This window comes from Tachysurus fulvidraco, chromosome 17 (genome assembly GCF_022655615.1).
Source record: "Tachysurus fulvidraco isolate hzauxx_2018 chromosome 17, HZAU_PFXX_2.0, whole genome shotgun sequence".
Lineage (NCBI taxonomy): Eukaryota > Metazoa > Chordata > Actinopteri > Siluriformes > Bagridae > Tachysurus > Tachysurus fulvidraco.
Genome location: NC_062534.1, coordinates 14,209,882 through 14,235,597, shown reverse-complemented (window position 1 = coordinate 14,235,597; position 25,716 = coordinate 14,209,882). Strand labels below are relative to the sequence as shown.

The window sequence follows — 25,716 nt, the reverse complement described above, 5'->3', positions numbered from 1 at the left end:
ATTCTGTGGCTTTAAATATTTTTTATTTAAATTCATACACCTACAAATAAAAACGATGTAAACTTCCCCATTAAACAACTATCTGTTTCGTAGTTCGGTTGTGGATAACAAAATGCATTGTTCTGGCTTCTAAGTTGTAGACTGATAGCAGTTTGTTCACTTTCATACACCAAATCGGTCACGGATCTTTTACGCCGAGTCGAAAATCGAAAAGCGAGTCACTTGGGTGGTTCAAAGGAACCGATTCTCTCGCGGTCGCCAATAGTGCATGTCGAGTTGTAAAAGATTGGGAGGGACATTTCTTGACAGACAAGCGACAGAAACGGACAGAACCAATCAGATACACGCATTTACAGCTCAAACAGAGCTCAGTGAGTGACGCGTTGAGGGTAAGTTTTGACTTTAAGCGTCCTTAGCTACCTTTATATCTGAGTCTGCTGATAAGACTCATGAACACAGATCTTTACATGTGGAAACTTCTTAAAAGCAAGTGACAGTGAAGCACATCATAGTGCAGTGCTTTAGCTCCTTGACCACAATTTCCGGCTCTAACTTTGAAAAGCATCAGTTTAGCCGGACATTTCCAAGAGGAAGAAGATGAGGAAGGAGCCAGACACCATGAATTCGAGCCATGACAACAGCCTGAGGTTAGATTTAAAGTGTAAACACTTTTTAACAGACGGTGTGTTGAAGTGCATTAAGTGCTTTATTTGTTGAACCCTGATGAACCAATTTTTTGTTTGTTTGTTTGTTTGATTTGTTAATCCAACTTGTTGACATTTGTGACTTGTGTTGTAAAATATGAAGAAAATATAATCAGAGCTACAGGGCATACAAAATATATTGTAATTTGTAATTTGTACGTTTCTGTTGTAATTATTTGCGCCAGCCAAGACTTTTTTCTGGGCAGATCTGCACACCACATGCAAGGCTAATGAGTGAATGTGCGTATTGTCTTTCCTAGCAGATCTAATTGCTACATCTACACCAGCATTTAGTTTCACCTATGGTCCAATTTAAGGCTTTCTTTGGAAACCTCAGCAGGTTTCAGTTGTATTTTTCTCTATAACTCCTAATTCGAAGAAGAAGAATATGCATGTCTTTTCGTTTCTTTAAGCAAAAAATCGAATCAAGGATATGTAAATAATAAATATTTGTTTAAATCTTTTATAAAACTCAAACACTTCACTAGCACTAATCTCATGTACATTTTATTAGGAGTTTATGATCATATCTGAAAAATCAGAGTTGCTCATTTTAAACTAAAAAGATAAATAAATGAAGCGTGGTAAAGTCAGTGCTTAAAGAAATGAAATATTAGATAAGCCAATTTGCATAAAGCCAATTTGCATAAATACTTAGACTCAGTTGCAGTTTTGTTGCCTGCTTTCTTGCATACACAAGTATTACTTTTACATATAATATGTGGTTCAAGGAATAGATAGAGGAATAAACTTATTATTAAAATCTAAAGTAAGCCGGATTATACTGTATCATTTAATGGTAAATTTAAGAAAATTAGCAATGGAATAGAGATTAAAAAACAAAGCAAATACTCTATATGGTTAAAATTATCTGGAGGCCTTAACATTACACCCATTACACTTTTATGTGCTTGTTGAACATCCCATTCCAGATCTAGTCCCTTTTTTTGCTGTATTTAACAGCCTCCACATTATTGTGAGGATTTTGGCACATTCTGCAACTAGATCATTAGTGAGACCAGGCATTTCTGTCAGGAGAGGTGGCCTGGTGCACAGACGATGTTAAGTGGGGTTGAGTTCAGGATTTTGTGCACGGCACTCAAGTTCTTCCACATCAACTCAGATTAAATCAAGTCTTGTAGCTTGGCTTTGTGCACAGGGATATTTTCATGCTGGAACAGCTGTGGGCCACTTTGTTCCAGTGAAGGGAAATTCATAATAGTATGGTACAGAAAGACATTCGAAAATCTATATGTCAGAAGTGTGTGTATACGTTTACAGAATTTGGAAAATGTTGTTATCTAGAGCAACTTACATTTATCTCATTTTATACAGCAGTTCAGTTAAGGGCCTTGCTCAGCGGCCCAGCATGGATGATGCCAAAGTATGCAAAATGGTGGTGATAATCGGTACATGATGGTACAAATTTTAGGTTTTGTGTTTTAAGTGGTGATGAATTATCCAGAGTGGTAATTTCAGGCTAAAAACCCAAGGGTCTTCTGTGGGTAATGAGTGACACAGCTCTGGGGGGAAAATGTGTCTGGTTGTGCTTTGATTTAATCAGAATGGTGGTTGCTTAAATATAGAGCGTTTTTGATCTAATACTACTCATTTATTTATTGGTACAAATGGTGAATGTGCAGGTAAGATTAGCACTATATTGATGATCTAGCGGTAGTACATTTTTGCCCAAAATGTTTGAGTCAGAATGACCCACAATTAAACAGTCAAAGTTACTATTCAGAATGTCCCACAATGCACCAACAGAAGGAAACCAGAGTCTCTGAAAATGAGCCGAGAATTTACAACATCTTTTCTGTTCAATCACAGCACCTTTGTTTTTGATGGTTAAAAGGCTGATGATAAACTGAATTCACATCAGTCAGCTGCCTCTTGTGGCTTTCATGAAGGTCATGCATGTTTCATTAAGGCCTGGCAAGCAAACTGCTGAAATTGTTTGCTGTTTGCTCTCTAGGGGAAACATGATCTTTCACCAGTACCAAAGGTTACTCTTCAGCCTCCATCAACCGATAAAGCCTGAACTCGACTGCTAATTAGTTTTCTTTTCACACTTTCTTGGCTTCCATGTTGCTTCTGTGTTGTGGTTTAGCGTGAACGTTCAGCAGAATTTTGTAGCTTGTGAGCAATCAGCCAGCGTTTTGTCCCCAATGATTTTTGTCATCGTTAGACAATAAGAAAAAATGTTTTCTCATGGGATCTTTGTATAGTAGCTTTCTAAAGTGGATCATTTTAAGGGTCTCGCACAGGCACAAACCAAAAACCTTTAATGGTGATTTAATTAATCAATCACATATAATTGTTGTGTAGGAAAACTACATTCAGTAATTTGTATAACGGTTCCATTAAATTACTAAATGATCTGAAATAGGTATACACTAAGGGAAAAAAAAACATTTCCAAGCTATTTTTGTCTAGGAGTATTGGGTGAAATAATAATGATATAGAGGCCACATATCTGCTTTTTGTTGAACTTCATTAGGGTCTTGTAGGGATGCAAATACAAAAAGAAGGAGTGTGGGAGAGAGGGAGGGAGGGCAGATACAGAGAGGGAGGGCAGATACAGAGAGGGAGGGAGGGAGGGAGGGAGGGTAAAAGGGTAGACAGGTGAAAACTCCCAAAGAACCACAAAGTCATCATCATCAAGTTATCTAAACCTGTTTCAGCTGTAGTACAGAAGAGTAGCACTGAGAGTAGCAAGCAAGAGCATTGTTTGCTAATGGACCACAGATGACACGTGTGAAGGCTCCGACACAAGAGAAAGGAACTTGAGAGAGATACAGCACAGCAGGGCAAAGACACATTTCTGAGAAGGATGAGACCGTCTTTAACCCTAGGGTTTGCTCTGACCTTTTCAAGCTGAGAGAGCAGACAGGTAAACGGATCCTTCTTCAGACTGTGGATGGACAGGTGAGGATGCTGCCTGTAAATGCATTCTCTCCCCTGGCATTATACTGAGTGGCATCCATGAGTGCATCATTCGGTAGGTTTGGGTATTCTTCTTCAGTACCCAGTTTACGCTCTCTGCCCATTCACGTTTACACAGACTGCTACAGGACAAAGCAGTCCGGCAGGGACGTAGGGCTCATTGTTATTGGGTAAGTCGGTGCATTTATGGAATTTCAGAGCACCTTCAATTGTGGAAAGCTGGGGGAATAATTTTTCATAAAAACTTTGTTTAAGTAAATGAATAAAAAAAACAATAGTTTCTCCAAATGCTTTAGCGATTCCTTTGAGACTTGCGTGCCATTACATTTTAGATTTTTACAATTTGTTATTCCAGATTGAAGAATATTTCCGAATACCAAAAGATATTATTTATGTACTTCTACATCAGAAAACAACAGTAGAGCCATGTGTTTCACTGGCAGCCACATGTCATTGTGAAACATGTGACACTCCAATGTCTCGCATGTCAGCAAATTGTATTTTGTTCTTATATCTGAATAATTCATGTTACAATAATCAGCTGAGTGAAAACTTGGAGCAGAACACGAATCCATTCAAATTCATGGCATAACATATTTTTAAGCGAAATCTATACTCCGTACCGACAGGCAGTTTTACCACAGCAATGCCTAAATTTAAATTTTAATGACTAACTTTTATTTTTTTTAACTTTAAATTAAATATAAACCTGTGTTTCTTTGTTTTGTGCTCTAGAAAAAAGCTTCTCCGTGAACCAAACAAAAACAGTTGTTCAGACCCTGTCCAACTCACCAGAAGTGCTAACAGAGGCCTATCGAATGACCAAAGGTAATTTGTTCATGCCTAAATACACTTACATTCTCTCAGATTTCACCAGAGAAGAAGACATGTACAGTATGTTTCTAGCCTAGTACAGTTTTATCTTCATGCCCAAATGAATGTCTTCTAGCAAGCAGTGCTGTAATTAGGCAATTTATGACCCTGTTGTGTTTCAGTGGCTCAGTGTGTTCTCAGAGCTGCACTGGAGACTGTAGCCCAATGAGCCTTCTCACAACATGTTCACGTAGCGCTGGCTATGCCACAGGCTTCTCCACCGAACACAGCTCTATCTACTCCTGGAGACACGATGTAAGAATGTTGATTGCATCTGGTGCTCCGTATATCCCTGCACTGTTTAGTATGTGAATTTGTAAGCAACCTAAAAGGATAAACAACTTTTCATCAACTCTTCAGCTCCGATCTGCACTCAGTTCCAGCATCATCATTTTGATCTAAAGGCTAATATGCTTATTTGTTTCAAAGTCGATGCATATTAAACACACACTAATAAAACACTGGTCTAAAATATAGTCTAGTTTTGATTCTGTCATATATCAGCTACATAGTTGATTGTGTTATTACATTTCAGTCATGTCTTGATTGCTTTATTTTACTGTCCACATACATCTGGGCTCGACTATTCATGTCAGGAGCAAAGTAAACGATTTGTCTAATAGTTAAGAGCATTCATGCATACAGCTATTCTAGATAATAGACAAGATTATTATTAACACAGCCACTAAAATCTTAGGCACAAAAGGATTTTACTCATGAAAGGACTTTTAGTCATAAATGGATCACTGAATGGCAGTTTCTTATACGTGGAATACATGCCAGTAAAATTTTATGCGATTGTCATTGCCAAGAAAAAGACATGCAGTTTTGAAGTAGAAGACAGCAGGGATTTGGATTTGGATGCTGGCAGTAACGATATTCTCAGCTGAAGAAATCATTTTGTGTGGGGAGTTTGAATATACATTGTTAATGAACTGACGTTGAAGGTGTGTGTTATATTCCGCACTTTGCATGCAGGAGTTCGACCGCGAGAATACTCAGCATGTACGACAGCTCTTTAGTGCCCTGGATGAACTGCTGTATGAAGGTAAAGTGTGCAGTAAATCAGAGTCTCTGCGCAAGGAGTGTGAGGAGTGGAACACACACTCCCCTCACCTCAGGTACACACACCTCAGAACCTCAGCACCTGTATGCGCTTGTGTCTTTCTGTCTTTGGAACCTGACTACTTTTGTGTTAACGTAACCCTACGTGGGAGAAATACTGTTAACTCCAAAATTATTGGCACCCCTAAAGAGATCATAACACTTTATTAAAATAAACATTACACACTGATTAATGATACTATAAATAATAGTAAACTCAGCCACTGATGCCCATAAAGTATACTTTAAAATAAATGCAAACAAATTGTAATCCTAGGGGAATAATTACAAATGCTGAAAGTAAACTGCAAACAAGAACATTGCATCTGATTTGAGGAAAAAAAAAAAAAGAATTAATTTCCTAGGTTGGATTAACAGTAATAATAAATTCTGATTGAACCCAAAACCTGAATGCACAGCCAAAAGGTTCAGCCCTGTCTATAGTCTAGAGTATAATGAACTCAAACATTCTTTCAAATCAGCACAGAAATGGTTATGGGTCACAACCTAAATGTTGGGTTTGATTCTGAGCTCTGTTGTCAAATCAAATCAAATCAAATTTTATTTGTCACATACATATACATACAGGGAACAATATGCAGTGAAATGCTTTTGTCTGTGTGAGTTGTTTTTTTGCATGTCCATGTGGGTTTTCCTCCTGGTTTCTTACCACTGTCCAATATATAATGCTGTAAAGCCATTAGATGTTTATAGATGAGCCATTGAATGAAGCAGTGCATGTATACAAACATATGAATAAAAAAACAAAACAATGGCTAATTAAATAAACTTTTTGTTTTTTTCTGCAGGATTTTAGGCAAACAGTTGGAGCCTCCAAAGCAAGAAGGAATTCAGTATGTGCACTGGAGACCCACTAGCACTAGGATGGCAGTGTCTCCTCCATACCTGGATACAAGACACAACCACAGCGAGTAAGCTCTCAAGGCTCTCAATTATCTACCAGTCCATACACACTAGACTGTTAAATGTGAAGACAACATGTTTGCTGACAGCATACCTCTTCACCAAGTCCATTAAATCTTTTGTGATTTTTGTTTTTAAATGTTAGGATTTTTTAATAGTTTTGATGCTTTGAAGTTTCCAGCTACTAAAACTTGATGGCAGTTTAAATGGCCAGTCTAAATTGCTCCTAGCTGTGAATGAATAGATGGATGGATGGATGGATGAAATGGATGGTGTGGGTGTGTGTGTGTGGGGGGGGGGGGGAGGCTCTGGATCCACCATAACTCTGAGCACCCAAATAATAATCCTTTACATATTACTTTATCATTTATTAGAATACATCATTTGTATATGAATTATGAAAGTAGATGCATGAAATCTCTTAACATGCTTGAGAATCTTTCTAATAGAAATATAAATCTTTCCAATAGAAATAATAATAATAATAACCCTTAGTTTCTATAGCACCTTTAAAAGAACATCTCAAAGCGCTTTACAAAAGCAAAATAAAAACAAGAAAAATACACATAATATAAAGATTAAAATTAAAACAACAAAATAGACTATAAAACAAGCACTATGTAAAATTACAAATTAGTCGAATTAAAAGCTACCCTAAAAAATGAGTTTTGAGTTGAGATTTAAAAGTTCCAAGAGATGTTGCTTGCCTTATCTCAGTTGGTAAAGAATTCCACAGTTTTGGAGCTAGTGAAGAGAATGCCCTATCTCCCATCGATTTTAAACGAGTTAAAGGAACAGTTAAAAGAATAGTTTCGGAAGAACAAAGGTCGCGAAATGGAATATAAGGAATTAAAAGCTCAGTCAGATATTGAGGAGCCAACCCATGTAAGGCCTTGTAGGTAAACATCAGAATCTTGAAATCAACCCTAAACCTAACAGGGAGCCAATGCAAGGACTCCAAAATGGGGGTAATGCGATGTTTTAACTTAGTTCTAGTGAGTATTCTAGCCGCTGAATTTTGCACAACCTGTAATTTGTTTAAGGTAGCTTTAGACATCACAGCCAACAAGGCAGTGCAGTAATCAATACGTGAAAACACGAAATGACAGTATTGAACAGAAAATGACAGTATTGGATGCAATCTGGCAATATTTCTGAGATTCTGAAAATTACCCCTAGATTCCTCAATTTTGTTTGAAACTCAACATTTGAACCATCAAGAGTTAGCTTGACTGACCCGGCTTTGCGTAGATTGTGGGTGAGCCAACAAGCATAATCTCAGTCTTTTCACCGTTAAGACAAAGAAAATTTTCTGTCATCCATTCTTTCATCTTAGAAATACATTCAGAAAGAAAAACAACAGGCACAGTTTCATTAGGTTTAAAATGAATATAGATCTGAGTATCATCTGCATAAAAATGAAATTTTAGACCAAGTGATCTCAAAAGCTGGCCAAGAGGGAAAGCATAAATATTAAAAATATTGGGAGTAATGTCATATTTTTAAATTCTGATGTTGTGGTTTTCTTCGGCTACTTCCTTTTCGGGTTCGCCACAGCGGATCATCCAAACCGCATATTTAATGTTGGTACAGGTTTTACGCGTTTTGCGCATTTTATCCGAGCTTGGGAACAGCACTGAGCGTTAACCCCTCAGTGTCGAGGTTGGTTCCCTACCCAGTAACTGAACTCATGCTGTGGTGGTGAGAGCTGAATTTTGAAAATGTGTCTAAAAAAACCTTTGTCTGGATAAAGTTATTAATTTTAAAGTTATTTATTAATGTTTATTATGGAAAACAAGCCAAATATAATGTTTCTTGTTATGACTGTTTATTCATTATACACAACTTGTGGTCAAGCAGTACATTTTAAATGGCACTGTGCTAATTGACTGGTATTCGGTTCCAGTATTGAAGGCCATTAGAGTCGCAGTTGGAGAGTGACGTTCTGTGTTTAAGTGAATGAGAGTGATGACTGGCTCTGTGGGAGATTCTGATAGCAGAGAGTAATGATGGCTGGCTCCGGTAGGCTCAAGGCCACAAGCAGACAGATAAGATAGATGAGTAAGGCTGGCGCGTGCTGCAGAGCGGGGAATGACCAGATTAAGAACACCGCCTGACGTTTCCATGCTTGGAGAGTTTACCACAGACTTCTTGTGATCTAAAGTTCTACATTCAGCTTTTCATTTTTTTTCTTTATTTCTACAAATTGAGAATTTTCCTATTATTTGTGCTAGTTAAATATATTGTGTTGTAATTATCTCAGAACTAGCAATAAAGTGATTAAGGGTCTGCTTTTAGGTTGAATTTATTCCAGTTGTTCCAGTTTTTCATCATGTACGTAGTGAGCCTGGGGTCAGCACAAAGGTTTAAAATGGAGTAACACTTTATCACAAATTCAAGTGAATTTTTAACTGATGATCTGTTTATCTGTCAACATTTACATGAACACAAAAGTAATATGCTCATGGGCCCCAGCTGTCAGACTAACCTAAATACCACCCACAGTTTGTATTTAACTCTTCAGTTTACCATTGTATGCCTTTAGCTGTTGCCATATATGTTTTTTTATTGTAAGCTTTTGAAAAGACTCTTTACATGTCTGTTTTGCTTTTCATTTTTCATTTCAGTGTTCTAATGTGTTAGCCCTAATGCACAGATTCAGGCTATCGATTGGTTTTATGGCTGTTTTCTCCATCTCTAGAATCAACTGACTGAATGTACAGCATAAACCATGTTTTTATTTTACCAGCACTGCCACATACCAGCCCTCTAGCAGAAAGCTCCACATCTAATTCAAAATAGTTGGTGTTTTGTGGAGTAATGGGAAGAAATTGCAATAAAAATGCCCATAAGTGCTGCATTTATCAGTCTGGCCTAGTTATTCTCTCTCTCTCTCTCTCTCTCTCTCTCTCTCTCTCTCTCTCTCTCTCTCTGTCTGTCTCTCTCTCTCTCTCTGTCTGTCTCTCTCTCTCTCTCTCTCTGTCTGTCTCTCTCTCTCTCTCTCTCTCTCTCTGTCTGTCTGTCTGTCTGTCTGTCTCTCTCTCTCTCTCTCTCTCTCTCTCTCTCTCTCTCTCTCTCTCTCTCTCTCTCTCTCTCTCTCTCTCTCTCTCTCTCTCTCTCTGTGTGTGTGTGTAGGCTTTGTGTGGAGGGCCACAGTCTCGCTCCAGGATCCTGGGCTGACTGCTCCGGGTTGACTAATTCTGAACTATCATGCTCTCTAATGCCACAAGAAGAGGAGATCTACGAGTTAGAGGGCAGGATAGAGGAGTTTCTAGCTTATGATAGGAGAGAAACGTAAGCCAAACGGAAGTTTTGTCTTCTTTTGTTGTATCTTTAAGTATGCCTTTTTTTTTTTTTTAAGAACTCACTGTGCAATGTGTAGAAAGTAATTAAGTAAGCAAGCAAAAGTAGGTAATGTAAATGAAAGAGATTTCCTAAAGTAGTCATATTCTTTTCTTTATAAATAAAATGTTTCTTCACATGGATTCTTTATGATCAAAGACTGAGCTTTCTCTTTCTCTCTCTCTCTCTTTTCTTTTTAATCTATCTATCTATCTATCTATCTATCTATCTATCTATCTATCTATCTATCTATCTATCTATCTATCTATCTATCTATCTATCTATTTAAATGTATTTATATATTTACATAAAATTCAGGCACATACATTTTTTAAAAGGCTTTCTGATGGATTTTTTTTGGATTTAACGTAGTTTCCTAATATAATGAACACACTCATTTTAGACTATATAACTGCTAGGTGCCAGTTATTCTGTATGTTGAACACAATTTGTAAACTGAACCTTTTTTTCTCAGAATGTACGTAGAAATAGATGTATAACTAAGAAATAGAATTAACGCGCACTACTGGCTTTTGACATAGACACACACAACATTTCCTGGTGATGACAGGTGTCTGTGCAGTTAAAGATATCAGAATTGTAACAATGATTATATCCAATAAATGATACAAACTGAGCCAAATTTTAAATATTGCATAAAAACGTACTGTGTGTTAGACATTGAGGATGAAGAGTGTTGCATGGCTCTTTTGTGTTAGGGACAACGAGGGAATGGATCATAAGATGACATCAGCTGTTACCTCCTGGGATGGTGTACCGCGTCTGTCCCCCAACGCCTGCATCCGTGATGCGGTGGGTGACGAGCTGTTTGATGACGTATGGCGGGAGGTAGTGAGCTTCCTGGAAGAGCTGTTACGCAAACACTGGGCGAAGCAACATTCTGGTGGGTTTTCTAATTCTAATTCACACTGACAGAGATGTTCACATTTGTATGCCAGTACTTCATTCACTTTGTTTTCATTCATTTCAGGAAGCACTGCAAGGGCAATCCTTAATTCAGCCTTAATTTGGTACCAAGATAAAATAATAGAAGAAACACTCCAAGCAGAAAGAAAGGGAAAAAAGCATCAAGTCGTTTATTTGGAATTAAAGACAACTATGCTGATGATTAAATATTTACAAAGGCTTTGTGTAACAAGAGTATTATATAGAGGATCAAGTGATCTTGAGTGATGTAATGTGTGCACACAAAGTGAATTTTACATATAGCAGTCTGTTTGAACTTCTTTGGATCTGTGCTGTATATTTTTTTAATTATATATGTGATTTATTTTTAGTTTTTTTAAAATGACTAATTTGCTAGTACTTCATTATTTATTATATACTAATAAATATATGATATATATTATATCATTATGTACTTTATTATATTGTTTTGGTATGAATGAAAGGCACAACAAAGAGATGGACACTGGAGAGCTCAAGTCAAATTTTTTGTGAACCTTCGTCACATCTTCCTTCAAGAGGAAGTCACATTTCTCATAGCAAAGGCCCTAATAGCAGGAGCATGTTACTATGGCCAACCACCTATAATGGGCAGGTAAAAACCTCCAATAAAAACATAGGACACAAATACAGAATGCTATCATGAGCAGTGCAGTTCTGTACTTATAAATCCACTCTTTTCATTTTAGGACTCAAATGTCTTTAAGTCCAATTTGAACGGTGTTATGACAATCCAAGCAAAGCCTTTGCAGCAGAGACAGCAAGGATTTGGCGAAAGGTCATTGTAAGTTTGTCACAAAATCTCACACAAAATCACTGCATCAAAACCAAACTACTGTATAATAATAGTTGAACAGTGCTCTTCTGTATAACTCTGACTTTACAAAATCAGCATAGTCATAAAAGATTTAAACAAATGCAATTGTATGGTGCATATTACCTAATAATATGTACAGTATTGTATTATTTTTATGACATACATATTCTTTATTAATGCAGGAGATGCAGCTCTAATTTCATTTTACTAGCTGGTATATCACACTAATATCTAGCTGCACTCAGTTATCATGATGTATATGAATAGTAGTAAAAAGTTATATTATTATATTTGATTTAGATAAAGGGGTTCAGATTTAGGCTACCACATCTATTCCATTCATCTATTATGTATTTACCAATTTTGCAAACATATTTTATTTATTTTTGCATTGTGTTGATTCTGTTACTCAGGTGTGACTCAGACGAAGGAAGCACCATACTAACCATGCTAAAGGCCCCAAGTGGAATAAGCACACACTCTCACAAACCCTCTGGCCAGCGGATTCTCCCCAGGATCAGCGGCAGAGCTCTTCTGCGTCACAATTTCCAAGGGCAAAGCTCGCTGCGAGGAACTAGACTGTTAGTCATACTCTATGATTTACCCACTTATACGGTCTTACAAAACCAGATGATACTAAACAACACCTAAGTTTGCATGCTAGGTGCGAGCTAAAGTTACCAAAGAAAAACAGTTTCCTGTAGCAGATACGTGTCTATTTAAGCTCTCCATTTTTTTCCATTTTATTTTGTCTGTGTGGTTAAAACTGTTTTTCATGTCAGAAGCCAAATTCATGCATAGTGTAACTGTAGAACAATGTAACAGCAGTAGGAGTTACACTGTAGAGGGTCTTCTGAGTGTCTCTTTAATCACAGACAAAGGTTGGCAGCTAATGTCTTGGATAATTGGCAGCTGTGTGTTTGTTCTGCAGATCCACAGTCACTGAGGACCTGCTCTCGCCACCTGTGAGTGCAGTTCAGAACCACAGACTTCCTCTCATCCATTCTTCTGACTCTGTAGAGCAAGATAATATTCCTGCTCTGAGACATACACAGGTAACCTACATTAACAGGACTGGCCTGTTCCAATTGCTTGCTAGATATTTTTAATGCTGTGACATCTCCCATTTACTGTATGCATTAACATTGCACACAGAACATATTTGCATGCATTGTATTTAGTTATGATGCTTCATATCTGTATGTCATTACTGTATATGATTTATTTTGCATGTATGTTTTGCTTTTAGGACAAATGTATAGTTGCATGCTTAGTAATGTTTAAGAAATGGCTTGAAGTGTGATATGACACTCATGTTTTCTAGCTCAGGGGTCGGATCATAAGAGGTGGTGCAGTGCACCCAGTGTCCAGCCTTCCACCACTGAAAGAGCCTACTCTACTGCTGGAGTCCCTATCTCGCCCCAACACCAATCATACGTTCAGAGTAAGGATCATTCAAGAAGTTGTTTGTAGATTTCACCTTTAATAAGGTGTTGGGCCATCATGAGCCACCCGAACACCTTTTAGTATACAGTATGTTATAAACTGAACTAGAGGGAGGAACTTTGTTTGTTCAAAATTTGCTCAGATGGTGATGGTAGCAGAGAGCACTGTTTGACATGTTGCTCTAAAATCTCTTAGAAGTATTTATTTGGATTGCGCTCAGGCTGGTGGTGACTGTAGATACCATGTCATTCTATTATTTTAGTGACCCTTTGTTCAAATTAGAGTGAAACATGACAAAAAAGAAAAAACAACATACGCATAAAATTGCCGGAGTAAAAGTGCTGGAGCTCAGCTCTGCTTCCTTCACATAAATCAAAATCAGGGACATTGACTCTCTTTTGCTATCTGTAATATGATTGGAATAGGATATAGCAAAAGGTTCATTTAAGGCAGTTCTACTGTACAATGATTTTTTGATAAATTGAACTTAGAATTCTGAACGAAGTGTTTTATGAGACCTGCTGGTATGCAGACCTAGACTCTTGCCTCAAAGTAGGAAGAATACAGTTATGTATTATAGAACACCTTTGTATGCTGTAGCATTACAATTTCCTTTTATATGAATTAAGGCGCCCAACTTATACCTGACAATGACAACGGTTTGCCAAGGTTGGATAGGAAGAACATGCACAAAACCTGCCTGCAGTGATCTCGACCTCAACCCCACTGAACAACTTGGGGATGAACTGGACCATTGACGTATTAGCCATATAGAGTATTTTTAAAAAGCAGGAAAGTGTCTCTTTTTCAATTATTCACAATGCACAACTATAGCAGCCTTGCAACTGCTGTCAACTGTGTGTAAAGAGAGAGCGAAAGATAAGAGTGCTGTAGCAGGTGTTGTAGGGTGTTTATAATTTCAGCAGTGTAAGTGTTCACTGACCTGGAAACACCAGATCCCTCTAGCGTTGCATTAGTTGTTCAGTACAGTACTGCTGTATAAACAATCTATTTGAAGGGTAAGATAACAATGTAATTTATGTCTGGTTACATTCTGCAGTCGGACACACCCATGAAAAGCTCTTACACAGCCATGGATTTTGCCTTTAGTATGAGGACAGGCAGAAACCTTTTCACTGGGAACTTTTCCAAAACAGGTAACAGAGTGTGAGTAAGGTTACATGTGTATTATTGTTACACACAATTATCATTTTTTTGTTTATGATCCTTAATATTACATGACATGATATTGTATATGATCCATAATAGTCCTCTCCAATAGTAATGTAATGGCAAGTCCAATTCTTTATAATACTCTGTACTCTGAAGATATTTAAGTTTTAAATCAAAAGATGAATGAGATTATAAAGTAGACTGTAAGACTCTTCCTTTTGCTCCCTTATAGAATTGGAAGTTTTATGTTATTACATTCATCATGTAATAACAAGATGGTTATTTTGTAATAGTTCATGACGACCCAAATCCACGCACATCCTAACATTATAATTCATGAATAACTATTGAAAGTTTAAATATTTGCTAGAATAGATGTCTAAATGGTCATTGTGATCTGAATTTTGTCTGTGTCTGAAGCGTTATTAAATTGTATGGCGAATTTGTATCTCAGGTGAAGGAACACCTATGGGTGTAACAGGCTTCAGCATGGGCATCACTTCTTCTACAGCAAACAGTTTTTCTGACTGTGTTGCAACACCAAAGAGACGCACACATCTTCCGTTTGCTTCTGATGGGGACGGGGGGAAAATTACTGTCCTTGGATCAATAGGTAAATACACAGCAATGATAATTCATTGGAAATGAATGAATTATTATTTATGGTTAAGGAACACATATTTTTACAGTACATTGATGGGTTGGTTTCTGGCTTTATAATGCACCAGTTTGGATTTCGTATGCAAATGGACTATAATTACAGATGGTCAGGTTAATTTTTTGGGTGTTGCAGTGCAAAAAAAGGAAGGTCAGCCCAGACTCATAGATTTCAGCTCCTTTTCCTCCTAGGAGTTTCCCAGATGTTCCTAAAGCCATGAGATATATTCTCACCAGTGGGTACTGGGTTATGTTCTGCTGTGTCTGTCCTGTGTGACATGCATAATACAGTTATAGCAGGAGCTTATTAGGGGCATCCTTTTTTAAGGAACCTGAACCATGGTATCTGGGACCTTTTTGATTCTTTGAAGCAGCCGCTTTACTCCAAGGATTTGCCAGATTGCCAGATTTATAGTGTGTTCAGGGCTTAGTGGTTAGCACGTTCGCCTCACACCTCCAGGGTTGGGGGTTCGATTCCTGCCTCCACCTTGTGTGTGTGGAGTTTGCATGTTCTCCCCGTGCCTCGGGGGTTTCCTCCGGGTACTCCGGTTTCCTCCCCTGGTCCAAAGACATGCATGGTAGGTTGATTGGCATCTCTGGAAAATTGTCCGTAGTGCGTGAGTGAATGAGAGAGTGTGTGTGCCCTGCGAAGGGTTGGCACTCCGTCCAGGGTGTATCCTGCCTTGATGCCCGATGATGCCTGAGATAGGCACAGGCTCCCCATGACCCGAGAAATTCGGATAAGCGGTAGAAAATGAATGAATGAATAGTGTGTCCAGCAACCCTGTGGATCAACCTGATTTATTCATTCACTCACCTTCAGTAAGCTTGGATAGAGATGTAGATTTATTGGAGAACAGAAAGCCTCACATGAGCTTCATCTTTATCACCAAAGCCCTGGTAAAGAGACTAAAGCATTCGTGCTGTGAATACAATCCTTTTGTATTCTCTCAGTCTTTACATGGTTCACCATTAGGAGCAATGTCTTTAACCCTAACCTAAAAGAAACACCCCATTATTTTTAAGGGGAGCACATTCTTGGGGTCAGACTAGGAAGTGCTGATTTTTCTCCCATTTGCTTCATAGCCAACCATATAAGTGGGAATTAAAGACTAAAGGCTAGATCTATATGCAACACTGAAGAGATATAACATAACAATCCCAGCCCTCTTGGAACATCTCTGGCTGTATTTGCTTTTTGACAGTACAAAAGTTTTAAAAGCTCCCAGTTACCTTAATCCGTGAGATGGACTCAAAAACACCTCAGATATGTATTTGGTTAAAGAGGTCCTCAAAATGCCAATGTCACTGATCGGCAGTGAACACTCAACACTTTCTCAAGCGAGCTCATGCAAGGTCTCATCTCCACTTTCTGAAACCCTTGATGGCTTACCAGATATGTGGGGCCACTTGAAATACATGAAGATTTCACATTGTAGCAGGAAATGAACCACATTAATTAAGCATATTGATTTCTTAATCTAGGTATATTGATTTTTATCACTTAAAACTCACTTCATCACTTATCCCTCAAAGTGTGGCTGATATTCTGCAACTTCATAGTCAGAGCCTCACTTCCAGTTCAATATGCTGAACAACAGAGGCATGTATCATGCTGTTATGCTAGTTAATCCTATTAAATCTAAGGTGATGTCTCTTGTGATTCTGATAGTAAATGTTTTAGCTCATGCAGGAGGTGAACAGGATTGAGTTTTAATCTCCAAAGATATCATTTATACAGCGCATTCTTTCCGCCTAAATCAAAAGTAATCAAAAATGCAAGAGGGCCTTTAAAGTATAAGAAACCTTTTTAGAATAATGCATGAGATGAAATATTGCTTTGTTTGTGAGTTTCTGGGAATAATTAATGTTCGTAATGAGGAGAGCTCAAGGACAAACGCACATAAACCGAGAGCATTGCATGAATGTTTGATTCATCAGTAAACAAATAACAAATTTGTCTTAACATTCCTCAGGTGCGCGGAAGGCACTGAGTCGGTTTCCGATACATGGGAAGAAGAAGTTTCATGTGGTAATGCCACAACCCAGTTAAAGACTGTTTACCCTGCTGAAGGACACGGCAAAGAGTGCATCTCATCAATGGCTGACCGTGTGGAAGAACAAAATACTTTGGTGCTTTACAGTGTATATTTTACTTGCACTAACAGAGCATGTTGTTACATGGCCACTTGCACTGTAATTTTATAAAAAATAGGAAATACACAGATATTAGAAATTATGCTGACAAAATTTCAAATTAACATATGGGTTATCGTTTATGTTTTCAATTATTTTGTATAAGGAATTACATGCCTGTGTTAAATGCCAAATCAATGTATACATGAAAATTAATGTATGATATTAATGTATGATATTTAGTGCAATAAATATATTTTTATTGTAGCTGTGGAGCAGATTATTGTATGTAGTTGTACCCAGAGATATCTGAATTACTCTCTTAGTTTATTATTATATACGTAGCCATATATATTCTTGGTATTTGGCAGATGTGCTTATACAGAGTGATTTACATTTTTATTTCATTTACACAGCTAAGCAATTGAGGATTAAGGGCCATGCTCAGGGCCAAGGAGTGGCACCTTGGTAAGATTCAAACTCACAACCTAACTACCACTTCTCCAATTACATCCCTTTGAACAGAGTGAATAAAGAAGAGAACCACAACTAAATCCACATTTTTATAAATGCAACCAAATAATGGAGGCCATCTTTTCATTTGAATTGAACTTCAACTTCTGATTTTATATTTGAGGGAAAAAACCTACATTCAAGTGTTGACATTTTTAACTTGAGCATATGTTTGATTTCACAAGTGTGTGTGTGATTTTGGGTCAATATCTGTAGATCCACATAAATATATTTTTCTTCTCTGTTTATTTTCTATATTTTTTCTATCGGTGGCTGTTTCTAGCAGAATGTCAATGGCAGTAACTTCAATATTTACCATTCATAAGCAAACATAGTAGCAGTTTGCTGCATTTTCATGCATTTTTATTCATCTCGGTTTCTGGCTTGACAGCAGCTCGTCTCCTGTCAATGATTTAGCAGGAGGCCATAAAAAAGACTAACATGACCTGATAATCTTTTTGTTTTGTTTGTGAATCAGAGAAAGTCTGAAGTTCATGTGAGAGGGATTTATCCACATTTTCAAAACATCCACTGAAAAATGGGATTTTTGTTTGGATTATACACTCTGGGGAGCATAACATCCATTATCCTGCTTATTCTGCTGATGTACATGTTACATTCTCCAATTAAAAGCTACATACATCAATGGAGGGAGATGAAGCCAATTCCTGGAATGGAAGGCGCCTTTCCGTTCATTGGTAATGCTTTGCAGTTCAAAGCCAATGCAGGAGGTAAGGTATTGTAACCTCGTGACTGGTTTTATTTCCTTATGAAATAGAGTGTTATTCTCATATGCAATACAAAGATGTGTCGCATTACTTTTTTTATATCTGTATGCCATTTAAAGATTTTTTCAACCAGATTATTGAGGGGACTAATGAAAACAGACTCAGGCCTCTTGTGAAGGTCTGGGTGGGACCCATCCCCTTCTTGGTTTTATTTCATGCAGAGACAATTGAGGTGTGTATAATTACAGCAACAGTTACAATACTTGCTCTTCTGGCAACAAAATGTGATGACTCATGTTTATTTGGTGACTTTATAAGATTCTGGGAAAGTAAAACTTAATAAATAACATTAGTAACGATTCAGCCTAATGCCATTATTAGGCAAGACAGTCTTCTTGTTTACATGTGGTTGCTTTTTTCCATCTAGGCCGTCATCAGCAATTCCAAGCATTTAGATAAATCTTATCCTTATAGATTCCTTCACCCTTGGCTTGGCACGGGTTTACTCACCAGGTACAGATACAAAAGCACCTGTCCACTTTAAATTGCATGCATGTATTCATGGCTGATGTCACCGTATGAATCACGGTTTTAGTTTAATTTAGTTACATATCACTTGTCAGCTGGCAGATGCTTGAATCCAGAGGTAATAGTGTTGACACTATTGCTTGTTTGTACACATGCTATGGTCATCTATGATATTATAAAAGACTAGAGTTTAACGCCTGTGGATTTTAAACCTAAATACACAAATTTGAAAAACCATGACGTAATAAAATGAGCACAACTATTACAAAATAAGTGCAGAGAAAAGATGTGTAGACAAGTTCCACCATAGAGAAGCCAGGACAATGAAGAAGTGAGTTTGTTGTTATGAGCAGGTTTGGATCTCGGTGAATAGTTAGGATTTTAAGGACCTAAGTTGATTTGCAGGCATGTAGATTTGACCCACTGTACATAGATATAGCTTAAAAGCCTGAAATGTGAGGACAACCGTTTTAAATGGGATCTTTCCTGTAAAAGGACACCAATGGATATCTGTAGTGGATGAGTGAGAGGTTGACTAGCAGTCTTATGTAGCATTCTGAATTCACTGAGAGATGTATGAAGGAAGTCCAAAATATAGCAAATTGCAGTCTGGAAATAACTGGAGCTTGTATGAGAATCCGTATCCAGGAAAGGTCTGCAAAGACAAATCAAAAGGATCTGTTTGATTGATGTGTTTGGAGAGTTCGAGTTCATACACAGATTCTTAGTATGGAGTGTCAGTGATAACTGATGATTACTTATCTGGGTGGTAAATCATTTAAGTTTTAATCTTCCACAAAGATCAGTTATCTGAAAGGCTGTCTGATTTTGAAAGGCCAAAGTTGTGTGTCATTCAAATAGTTATGTTAAGAAAAGCAATGAGATCTGAATACTGATCCCAGAGATTTTGTATACAAGGAGTAGACCAGGCCACATACTGAAGTAGTAAGTAGTAAGTAGTAGTAAGGCTATGAGGTGAAACTAAACCTGTGTCTATACTGTATCTATAGTGCTCTTTACCATGGGACCAAAATCTCTTTGAAAGGTTCTGATATGCTATAAGAAGTGTAACATGACATTAATTGTTTTCCCTTCTTTGTGCATCCATAACCATTAATAAACATTATCCAAATATTGATGAGGCTTTTATGATTTGCCTACCACACATTACAGCACAGGAGACAAGTGGCGCAGTCGACGCAAAATGCTGACCCCAACATTTCACTTCTCTATCCTCACTGACTTCCTTGAGGTTATGAATGAACAGAGTGAAATTTTGATCCACAAGATGCTGAAACATGTAGGCGAACAACCATTTAATTGTTTTAGCTACATTACACTCTGTGCCTTGGACATTATATGCGGTTGGTATATATTTTTTTTCTACTGTCTGTCACTGTAATACTTTTGAATCACCAGTAAATCTGTTGACATTAAACTAAATGCTAATTGCAGTTAAGAGTATATTTAATATTGTATAATATGCATGTATTTTCCACATAAAACAGAAACAGCAATGGGCAGAAAGATCTATGCACAGAGTAATGCTGACTCAGAATATGTCCAGACAGTGTATAAGTAAGTATTTACCTTGAAATATGCATCAATTAGTACATCTACTATATAGGTACTGTATAATGGTAGATCATTCAGTTATGTGGTAGATCATTGTCAGCACAGCATTAACACTGACAATACTGACACTGTAGTGTGTAGGAATGGCGTGAATGTATTATGTACTGTGGTTGTAATGTCTGTTCAGTAATCTATATATTTTGAATGCATGGAGTAAAGAGAGACTGAAGTAAATCAAATAATAAAAAAATAAAAAAGCATATAAAATAAATCAGTTAGAAACACAATATAAATCTTGATGTGACTGAAAAAAATAAAAGTAGATTAGGTCTTTGATTAAACAGCCTCATAATGTTAAAAAAAGATAGTGAAAGTGACAGAGAGAGAGTGAGAGCGAAAGAGACACACAGAGAGAAAGAGAGACACAGAGAGATTTTTTAGTAAGTGTGTGAATGGCAGACAAATCTGCTTGATTAATACTCAGGGGCCTGTGAATTGAGGTTACACTTAAATTACACAAAATTTAATCTAAACTTACCTTAAACTTCTTGCAGGATGAGTGACATTATCACTCGGAGACAGAGAGCACCATGGTGGTGGGCTGACTGGATTTATAACATGTTTGGAGAGGGTAAAGAGCATGCAAAAAGACTCAGGCTTTTACACTCCTTCACTGCAGGTGTAAGTGACTTTTTCATGCTATGATTTACTATAGTAAAAAATATGAACATTTTAAAATATGCATCTATGAATCACAATATATGGTAATCGATTATCACCTAGACATTCTGTTTTCTTTTCATCACTTACAGTACAATTCCATCCCACATGGTTTTTAGTCATAGTTAATTTTGCTTGTAATACTGTCTGTTTTCCAATTGTTTTTCAATAGGTGCAAACATCAGAAACTTGTCAGTGTGTAGAAGAGTATTGCAATGCTTGTATTAAAAAAAAAAAAAAAAAAAAAAAAAAAACATGTAAGATCGACTTTAACTGTGAGAGTTGACTAGCAGAGATGTTGATGCAAGTGCAGGTCTTTACCTTTTAGCCAGTAATAAGAAAACAGAATGTAAGGGCAATAATCAATAGAAAAATTCCATAAAACTTGCCAAAACCAATAAGGCAGTAGTTTAGAATAAAGCATGTTCAAGATCTAAACAGACTAGCACATGAAGAAAAGGCTATCCTTTTTTTTTTTGAATTGCTCTGCTGCCACATGATTGGCCAAATTTTGACCCAAGTTTTCAAATCTTTCATGCCGATTATGTTTTGAAGGTGATCAAAGAGAGAGCAGAGCATGTGAGTGAACGATCTGACAGTGAATCCGACCATGGCCCGAGAAAGAGAAGGGCATTCTTGGACATGCTGTTAAAAACCAGAGATGATGCTGGTGCTGTGCTGAGCCATGATGACATTCAGGAGGAAGTGGACACCTTCATGTTTGAGGTGTGAGCAAAACACACTATACTACACACTAGAACTGAACAAGCTTGTGCCTGATACCAACTGTTCATAGTATCTTTAATAGGGGCATGACACCACTGCAGCTTCCATGAACTGGGCCTTACATCTGATAGGCTCTCATCCAGATGTCCAAAAAAAAATACAGGCAGAGCTTCAGGAGGTGTTTGGTAATACTGATTAAATGTTCATGTTCTGTTCCATTATTAGCTATAAGTGTGTTTTAACTAACAAAAATGTTTGGTAAATAATGATTGGTAAATGTAGATTTGAGAAATCTTTTTTCTCTCTCTCTTCTTTCTGTCTCTCTTCTTTCTTTCTCACACTCTCTCTCTCTCTCTCTCTCTCTCTCTCTCTCCCTCCCTCTCTCTCTGTCTCTCTCTGTCTCTCTCTGTACTGTCGGACAGGTTCTTCACAGCGCCACGTGGGAGTGGAGGACCTAAAAAGGCTGCGGTACCTGGAGTGTGTCATCAAGGAGAGTTTGCGAATCTTCCCTTCAGTGCCGCTCTTTGCACGCAGCATCTGCGAGGACTGTTACATAAGTAAGTCATGTTGCATTATCATCATATCATATGGTGCCCCGAAAATGTGGAACATTCAAATCACTGCCACTATTTGCATCTCAGTGGAAAAACTTTTGTCTTTCTGTGTCAGATTCTAATTCACTGCAAGCTTTTTACCTGCCAGAGAGAACATTTCTCTGTACAGTAGTACAGTTAATGAACACTGTTGTTAAAAAAGTTGCACAACAAACAGAAAATATTTAAGGGTTTTGTGATAATCAGGAATTATTGTCAAATAGATGTGTTAAAAGCAACTATTTTTCTGCAGATGGTTTCAAAGTTCCAGAAGGTGTAAATGCTGTGATCATCCCATACGCTCTCCATCGTGATCCTCGTTTCTTTCCGGAGCCTGAGGAGTTCAGACCAGAGCGTTTCCTTCCAGAGAACAGCACAGGAAGACACCCATATGCATACATTCCATTCTCTGCCGGTGCTCGAAACTGCATTGGTAAGAGACTAGAGAGGTTCTGATGCGTAAACAATCATGCTCCAGTTCTGTCACCTCAAAAAAGCCTGTGACCCTCAAATTCACGAACCACTTCCACAACTCTTAGTGAAGAAGTGAAAAACTTCAGGGTGCTAAATTTCTGGGTCAGGGTTATTTTGTTTTATCAGGCAGGTCACATCCTATTAGCAAGACTACTTGTTATGATATTGCGTCCAAGCACCATTACAGTGCAATTCATGGACATGCATTTTACACCCCAACCCTGAATCAATCACCCACTTAGCATGGCACTCTAACCGAGGAGCTGCAAACTTTCCTCCTGCATTTATCTCCAGAGACCACAGATCTGTCTTATACTGTTGACTGAGACAGAGTGTCTCTCATCAAGTTGTCCCGGCAGTTCCAGCCCAGTGGCCACTCAAAAGTCTCACTGCATGTGCGAGAGAGAAATAGAGAAAGAGGGAGATAAGAGAGAGTGAGAGATGTGATATCCCATCAGAGATGAATCATTTCAGTCATCTGTCTTCTGCCTTTCAGCACTGAGCTGGATCGGAATACTAAGATTACAGTTGTATATAATGTGAAATAGAAATGTAGTACATGACACTTGTCTACTGTTTGTTTGTGTGTCCAGGCCAGCGCTTTGCTATGATGGAAGAGAAGGTGGTTCTTGCCACTGTGTTGCGTCACTTTGATGTGAAGGCGTGTCAGAGTCGGGAAGAGCTGAGACCCCTGGGGGAGCTAATACTCCGTCCAGAGAAGGGCATCTGGATCCAACTAGACAAGAGGTCTAACTTAAACTGAGCCACATCTTGTACAAAATATATGCAGTTATTCGGGTATAGAGTATACAGAGCTTTTGCCTGCCATTTGTCTGCATAATCAAATGTATGGTACAGTATGTGAATTCTCTGGTACTTCTGTAGAATTTAAGTTACTTCTCTGTATCCCGAAGAAATTTACAGTTTAGCATGCTTTCAGTATCCTACAGTGCTCTCTTCTATAGCAGACTGTATGTACATATTGACAGAACTTTCTAAAAAATAAAAACAAACTTTTAGTATTATTATTAATTGTTAGAGCCATCTGATCCATTCAAAACCAAATGTTACTATTAAACATTGTAAGCGTTTGTTCAATATTATTGTTATTTTCTAAATAACAATATATTTTAGGGACATCTTTTATACTGTAATAAACATTCAATGGCCATTTGATTGGTTGTGAAGAAGTGGGTCATTTCCACAGGCTTAAATTTGGTTAAAACATTATCCTGCGGGATTAACCTGTGAATGGGTATTCTTCTTGATAGTTTTTTGAATTAAACATAAATAAAAATGTATTATTATAAAATAGATATGCAGTGTCATGACATAATTTCCCTATAGCTATCCATCTAATAATTCATTTTTGTTTTTTATCTATAAGTCCAAGCATATCCATTAAATGTTCACTTAGGACAAGTGGAAAAAAGGTAATCAAGTAGAAAGATTGAGTAGGGTTGATTTGCCTAGAGGATGTTTACACTGGATACACTGGATACTGGCTGTTTCACATAACCTCAGAACCTTAGGATACCTGACAACATAGTAATATAAAAGAGCACTGGGTCATCTGTCAACAGAACATCGGTCATGTTTAGATAATTTATTATATTTTATATATATATATATATATCTCACTCTAGGGAGGCAGACATAAAACAACGGCGCCGAGTCAGGAAGTCGGGTGAGAAAACACACACGTAGCGCAATTTATTTAGTGCAGGGGCAGTGGAGGTGGGGGAGTGAGTGAGAGGGTGATAGGGAAAAATATGGAGCTGCCTTTGAGACACAGCAGGAACTGGGGAATCCATTTTTTCAATAGATTGATATGATATAACTGTGTGTCTGCGTGCTTACCTGGCTGCTGCAGCTTATAATTTTCTGGGCCAATCTGCTCGAGGACTGTGTAAGGGCCCTGCCAATTGGCCAGGAATTTGCAGGCGGCGTTGGGGACGAGCAGCATCACCTGGTCCCCTGACAGGAATTCACAGGGGTGGTCCCTTTTAGTTATAAACCCTTCTCTCTTCCATCCTTCCTCGTCTACTACCTTCTGTAGCATCCTCTTCAGTGTCTGCTTGATGTACTCCTGGCCCCAGGCTGACTTCGGAAGTGGCCCGATGAGCTCCATGCCTATCCTTTCAAGTGGTGAGGGCGGTTCGCTGTCACTGGATGCAAGCCGGGCAAAAGCTAGGATCTCTGCTTTCCATGTGAATCTATCCCACAGCTTCGCAAGTGTGTTTCCGGGCCCAATATGTGCGTGTGTCAGGTGCAGGTGCAGGGTGGTTTGGTGGCAAGGAACAACCAGTAGTTTGCAGGGTTCTTCTCTCCGGTCCACATGGTGGCACAGAAGCCCATTTCGGACCAGAAAGTAGGACGCAGGCAGGGGTCGGTTAGGGTCTGTTATCTCAACTTCCACCTGCAAAACCTGGCTCCAGCAGTGCTTCAGCAGCTCATTCTCTTTCTGTTCCTTCCCGAAACTCGTCTCCCAGGTGGCCTGCTGGAATATAGATGACACATGGTTAGTTGAGAAGAGAACTCACCTGAGAAGGAGCCATAGGCGTCGGGTCTTCCCGAGCCGTACACGTCTGCTGCACATGGGCCTTCTGCTTTTGACATGCTCTTTTTTTGGTGGCCAAGCTCATGGACTTGGCAAAGCCGGGCCAGTCATGTCCGAGTAGGAGAGGGACGGGGAGGTCTGAGATGAGGCCAATCACCAACCTGGCTGTGGATCTTAACGTGTAGGGTGGGGACACAGCGGGCATCACCAT

At 38.2% G+C, this 25,716-nt stretch overlaps 2 protein-coding genes across 8 annotated transcripts; both read left to right on the top strand.

The window, feature by feature from the left end:
- Positions 1–281: 281 nt before the first annotated feature.
- fam149a (family with sequence similarity 149 member A) lies at positions 282–17,355 on the top strand. Of its 6 annotated transcripts, XM_027135057.2 has the most exons (16): positions 294–647; positions 3,389–3,820; positions 4,386–4,478; positions 4,646–4,778; positions 5,502–5,644; positions 6,437–6,559; positions 9,687–9,845; positions 10,613–10,797; positions 11,306–11,454; positions 11,549–11,643; positions 12,090–12,257; positions 12,608–12,731; positions 13,001–13,120; positions 14,183–14,279; positions 14,750–14,908; positions 16,929–17,355. In XM_027135057.2, the coding sequence occupies exons 2-16, from the start codon at positions 3,690–3,692 to the stop codon at positions 17,003–17,005; spliced, it is 1,956 nt and encodes a 651-aa protein (XP_026990858.2). In that variant the 5' UTR covers positions 294–647; positions 3,389–3,689; the 3' UTR covers positions 17,006–17,355. The 6 variants fall into 6 exon arrangements, 5 of the variants coding, with proteins under 5 accessions (XP_047658661.1, XP_047658659.1, XP_047658662.1 ...); XR_007138378.1 differs by lacking the exon at positions 16,929–17,355 and having other exon boundaries at positions 285–647; positions 13,006–13,120; positions 14,183–14,289; positions 14,750–14,884; XM_047802706.1 differs by lacking the exon at positions 16,929–17,355 and having other exon boundaries at positions 287–647; positions 13,006–13,120; positions 14,750–14,886.
- Positions 17,356–18,060: 705 nt separating this feature from the next.
- LOC113635594 (cytochrome P450 4V2) lies at positions 18,061–24,121 on the top strand. 2 transcript variants are annotated; one of them, XM_027135107.2, is made up of 11 exons: positions 18,061–18,332; positions 18,449–18,561; positions 18,757–18,842; positions 20,031–20,221; positions 20,366–20,435; positions 20,987–21,113; positions 21,708–21,878; positions 21,961–22,063; positions 22,301–22,435; positions 22,725–22,904; positions 23,539–24,121. In XM_027135107.2, exons 1-11 carry the CDS (start codon positions 18,140–18,142, stop codon positions 23,706–23,708), a joined length of 1,539 nt encoding a protein of 512 aa, XP_026990908.2. In that variant the 5' UTR covers positions 18,061–18,139; the 3' UTR covers positions 23,709–24,121. The 2 variants fall into 2 exon arrangements, with proteins under 2 accessions (XP_026990908.2, XP_047657988.1); XM_047802032.1 differs by having other exon boundaries at positions 18,211–18,332; positions 18,463–18,561.
- Positions 24,122–25,716: the final 1,595 nt, after the last annotated feature.

Excerpts from the sequence above, each read along its gene's own strand:
- fam149a (XM_027135057.2), top strand. The coding sequence starts at position 3,690 with ATGAGTGCATCATTCGGTAGGTTTGGGTATTCTTCTTCAGTACCCAGT. Across the intron at positions 11,644-12,089 it reads GGATTTGGCGAAAGGTCATT|GTGTGACTCAGACGAAGGAA; the intron begins GTAAGTTTGTCA and ends TCTGTTACTCAG. Across the intron at positions 14,280-14,749 it reads TGGGAACTTTTCCAAAACAG|GTGAAGGAACACCTATGGGT; the intron begins GTAACAGAGTGT and ends TTTGTATCTCAG.
- LOC113635594 (XM_027135107.2), top strand. The coding sequence starts at position 18,140 with ATGGGATTTTTGTTTGGATTATACACTCTGGGGAGCATAACATCCATT. Across the intron at positions 18,333-18,448 it reads GTTCAAAGCCAATGCAGGAG|ATTTTTTCAACCAGATTATT; the intron begins GTAAGGTATTGT and ends TGCCATTTAAAG. Across the intron at positions 20,436-20,986 it reads TATGTCCAGACAGTGTATAA|GATGAGTGACATTATCACTC; the intron begins GTAAGTATTTAC and ends AACTTCTTGCAG.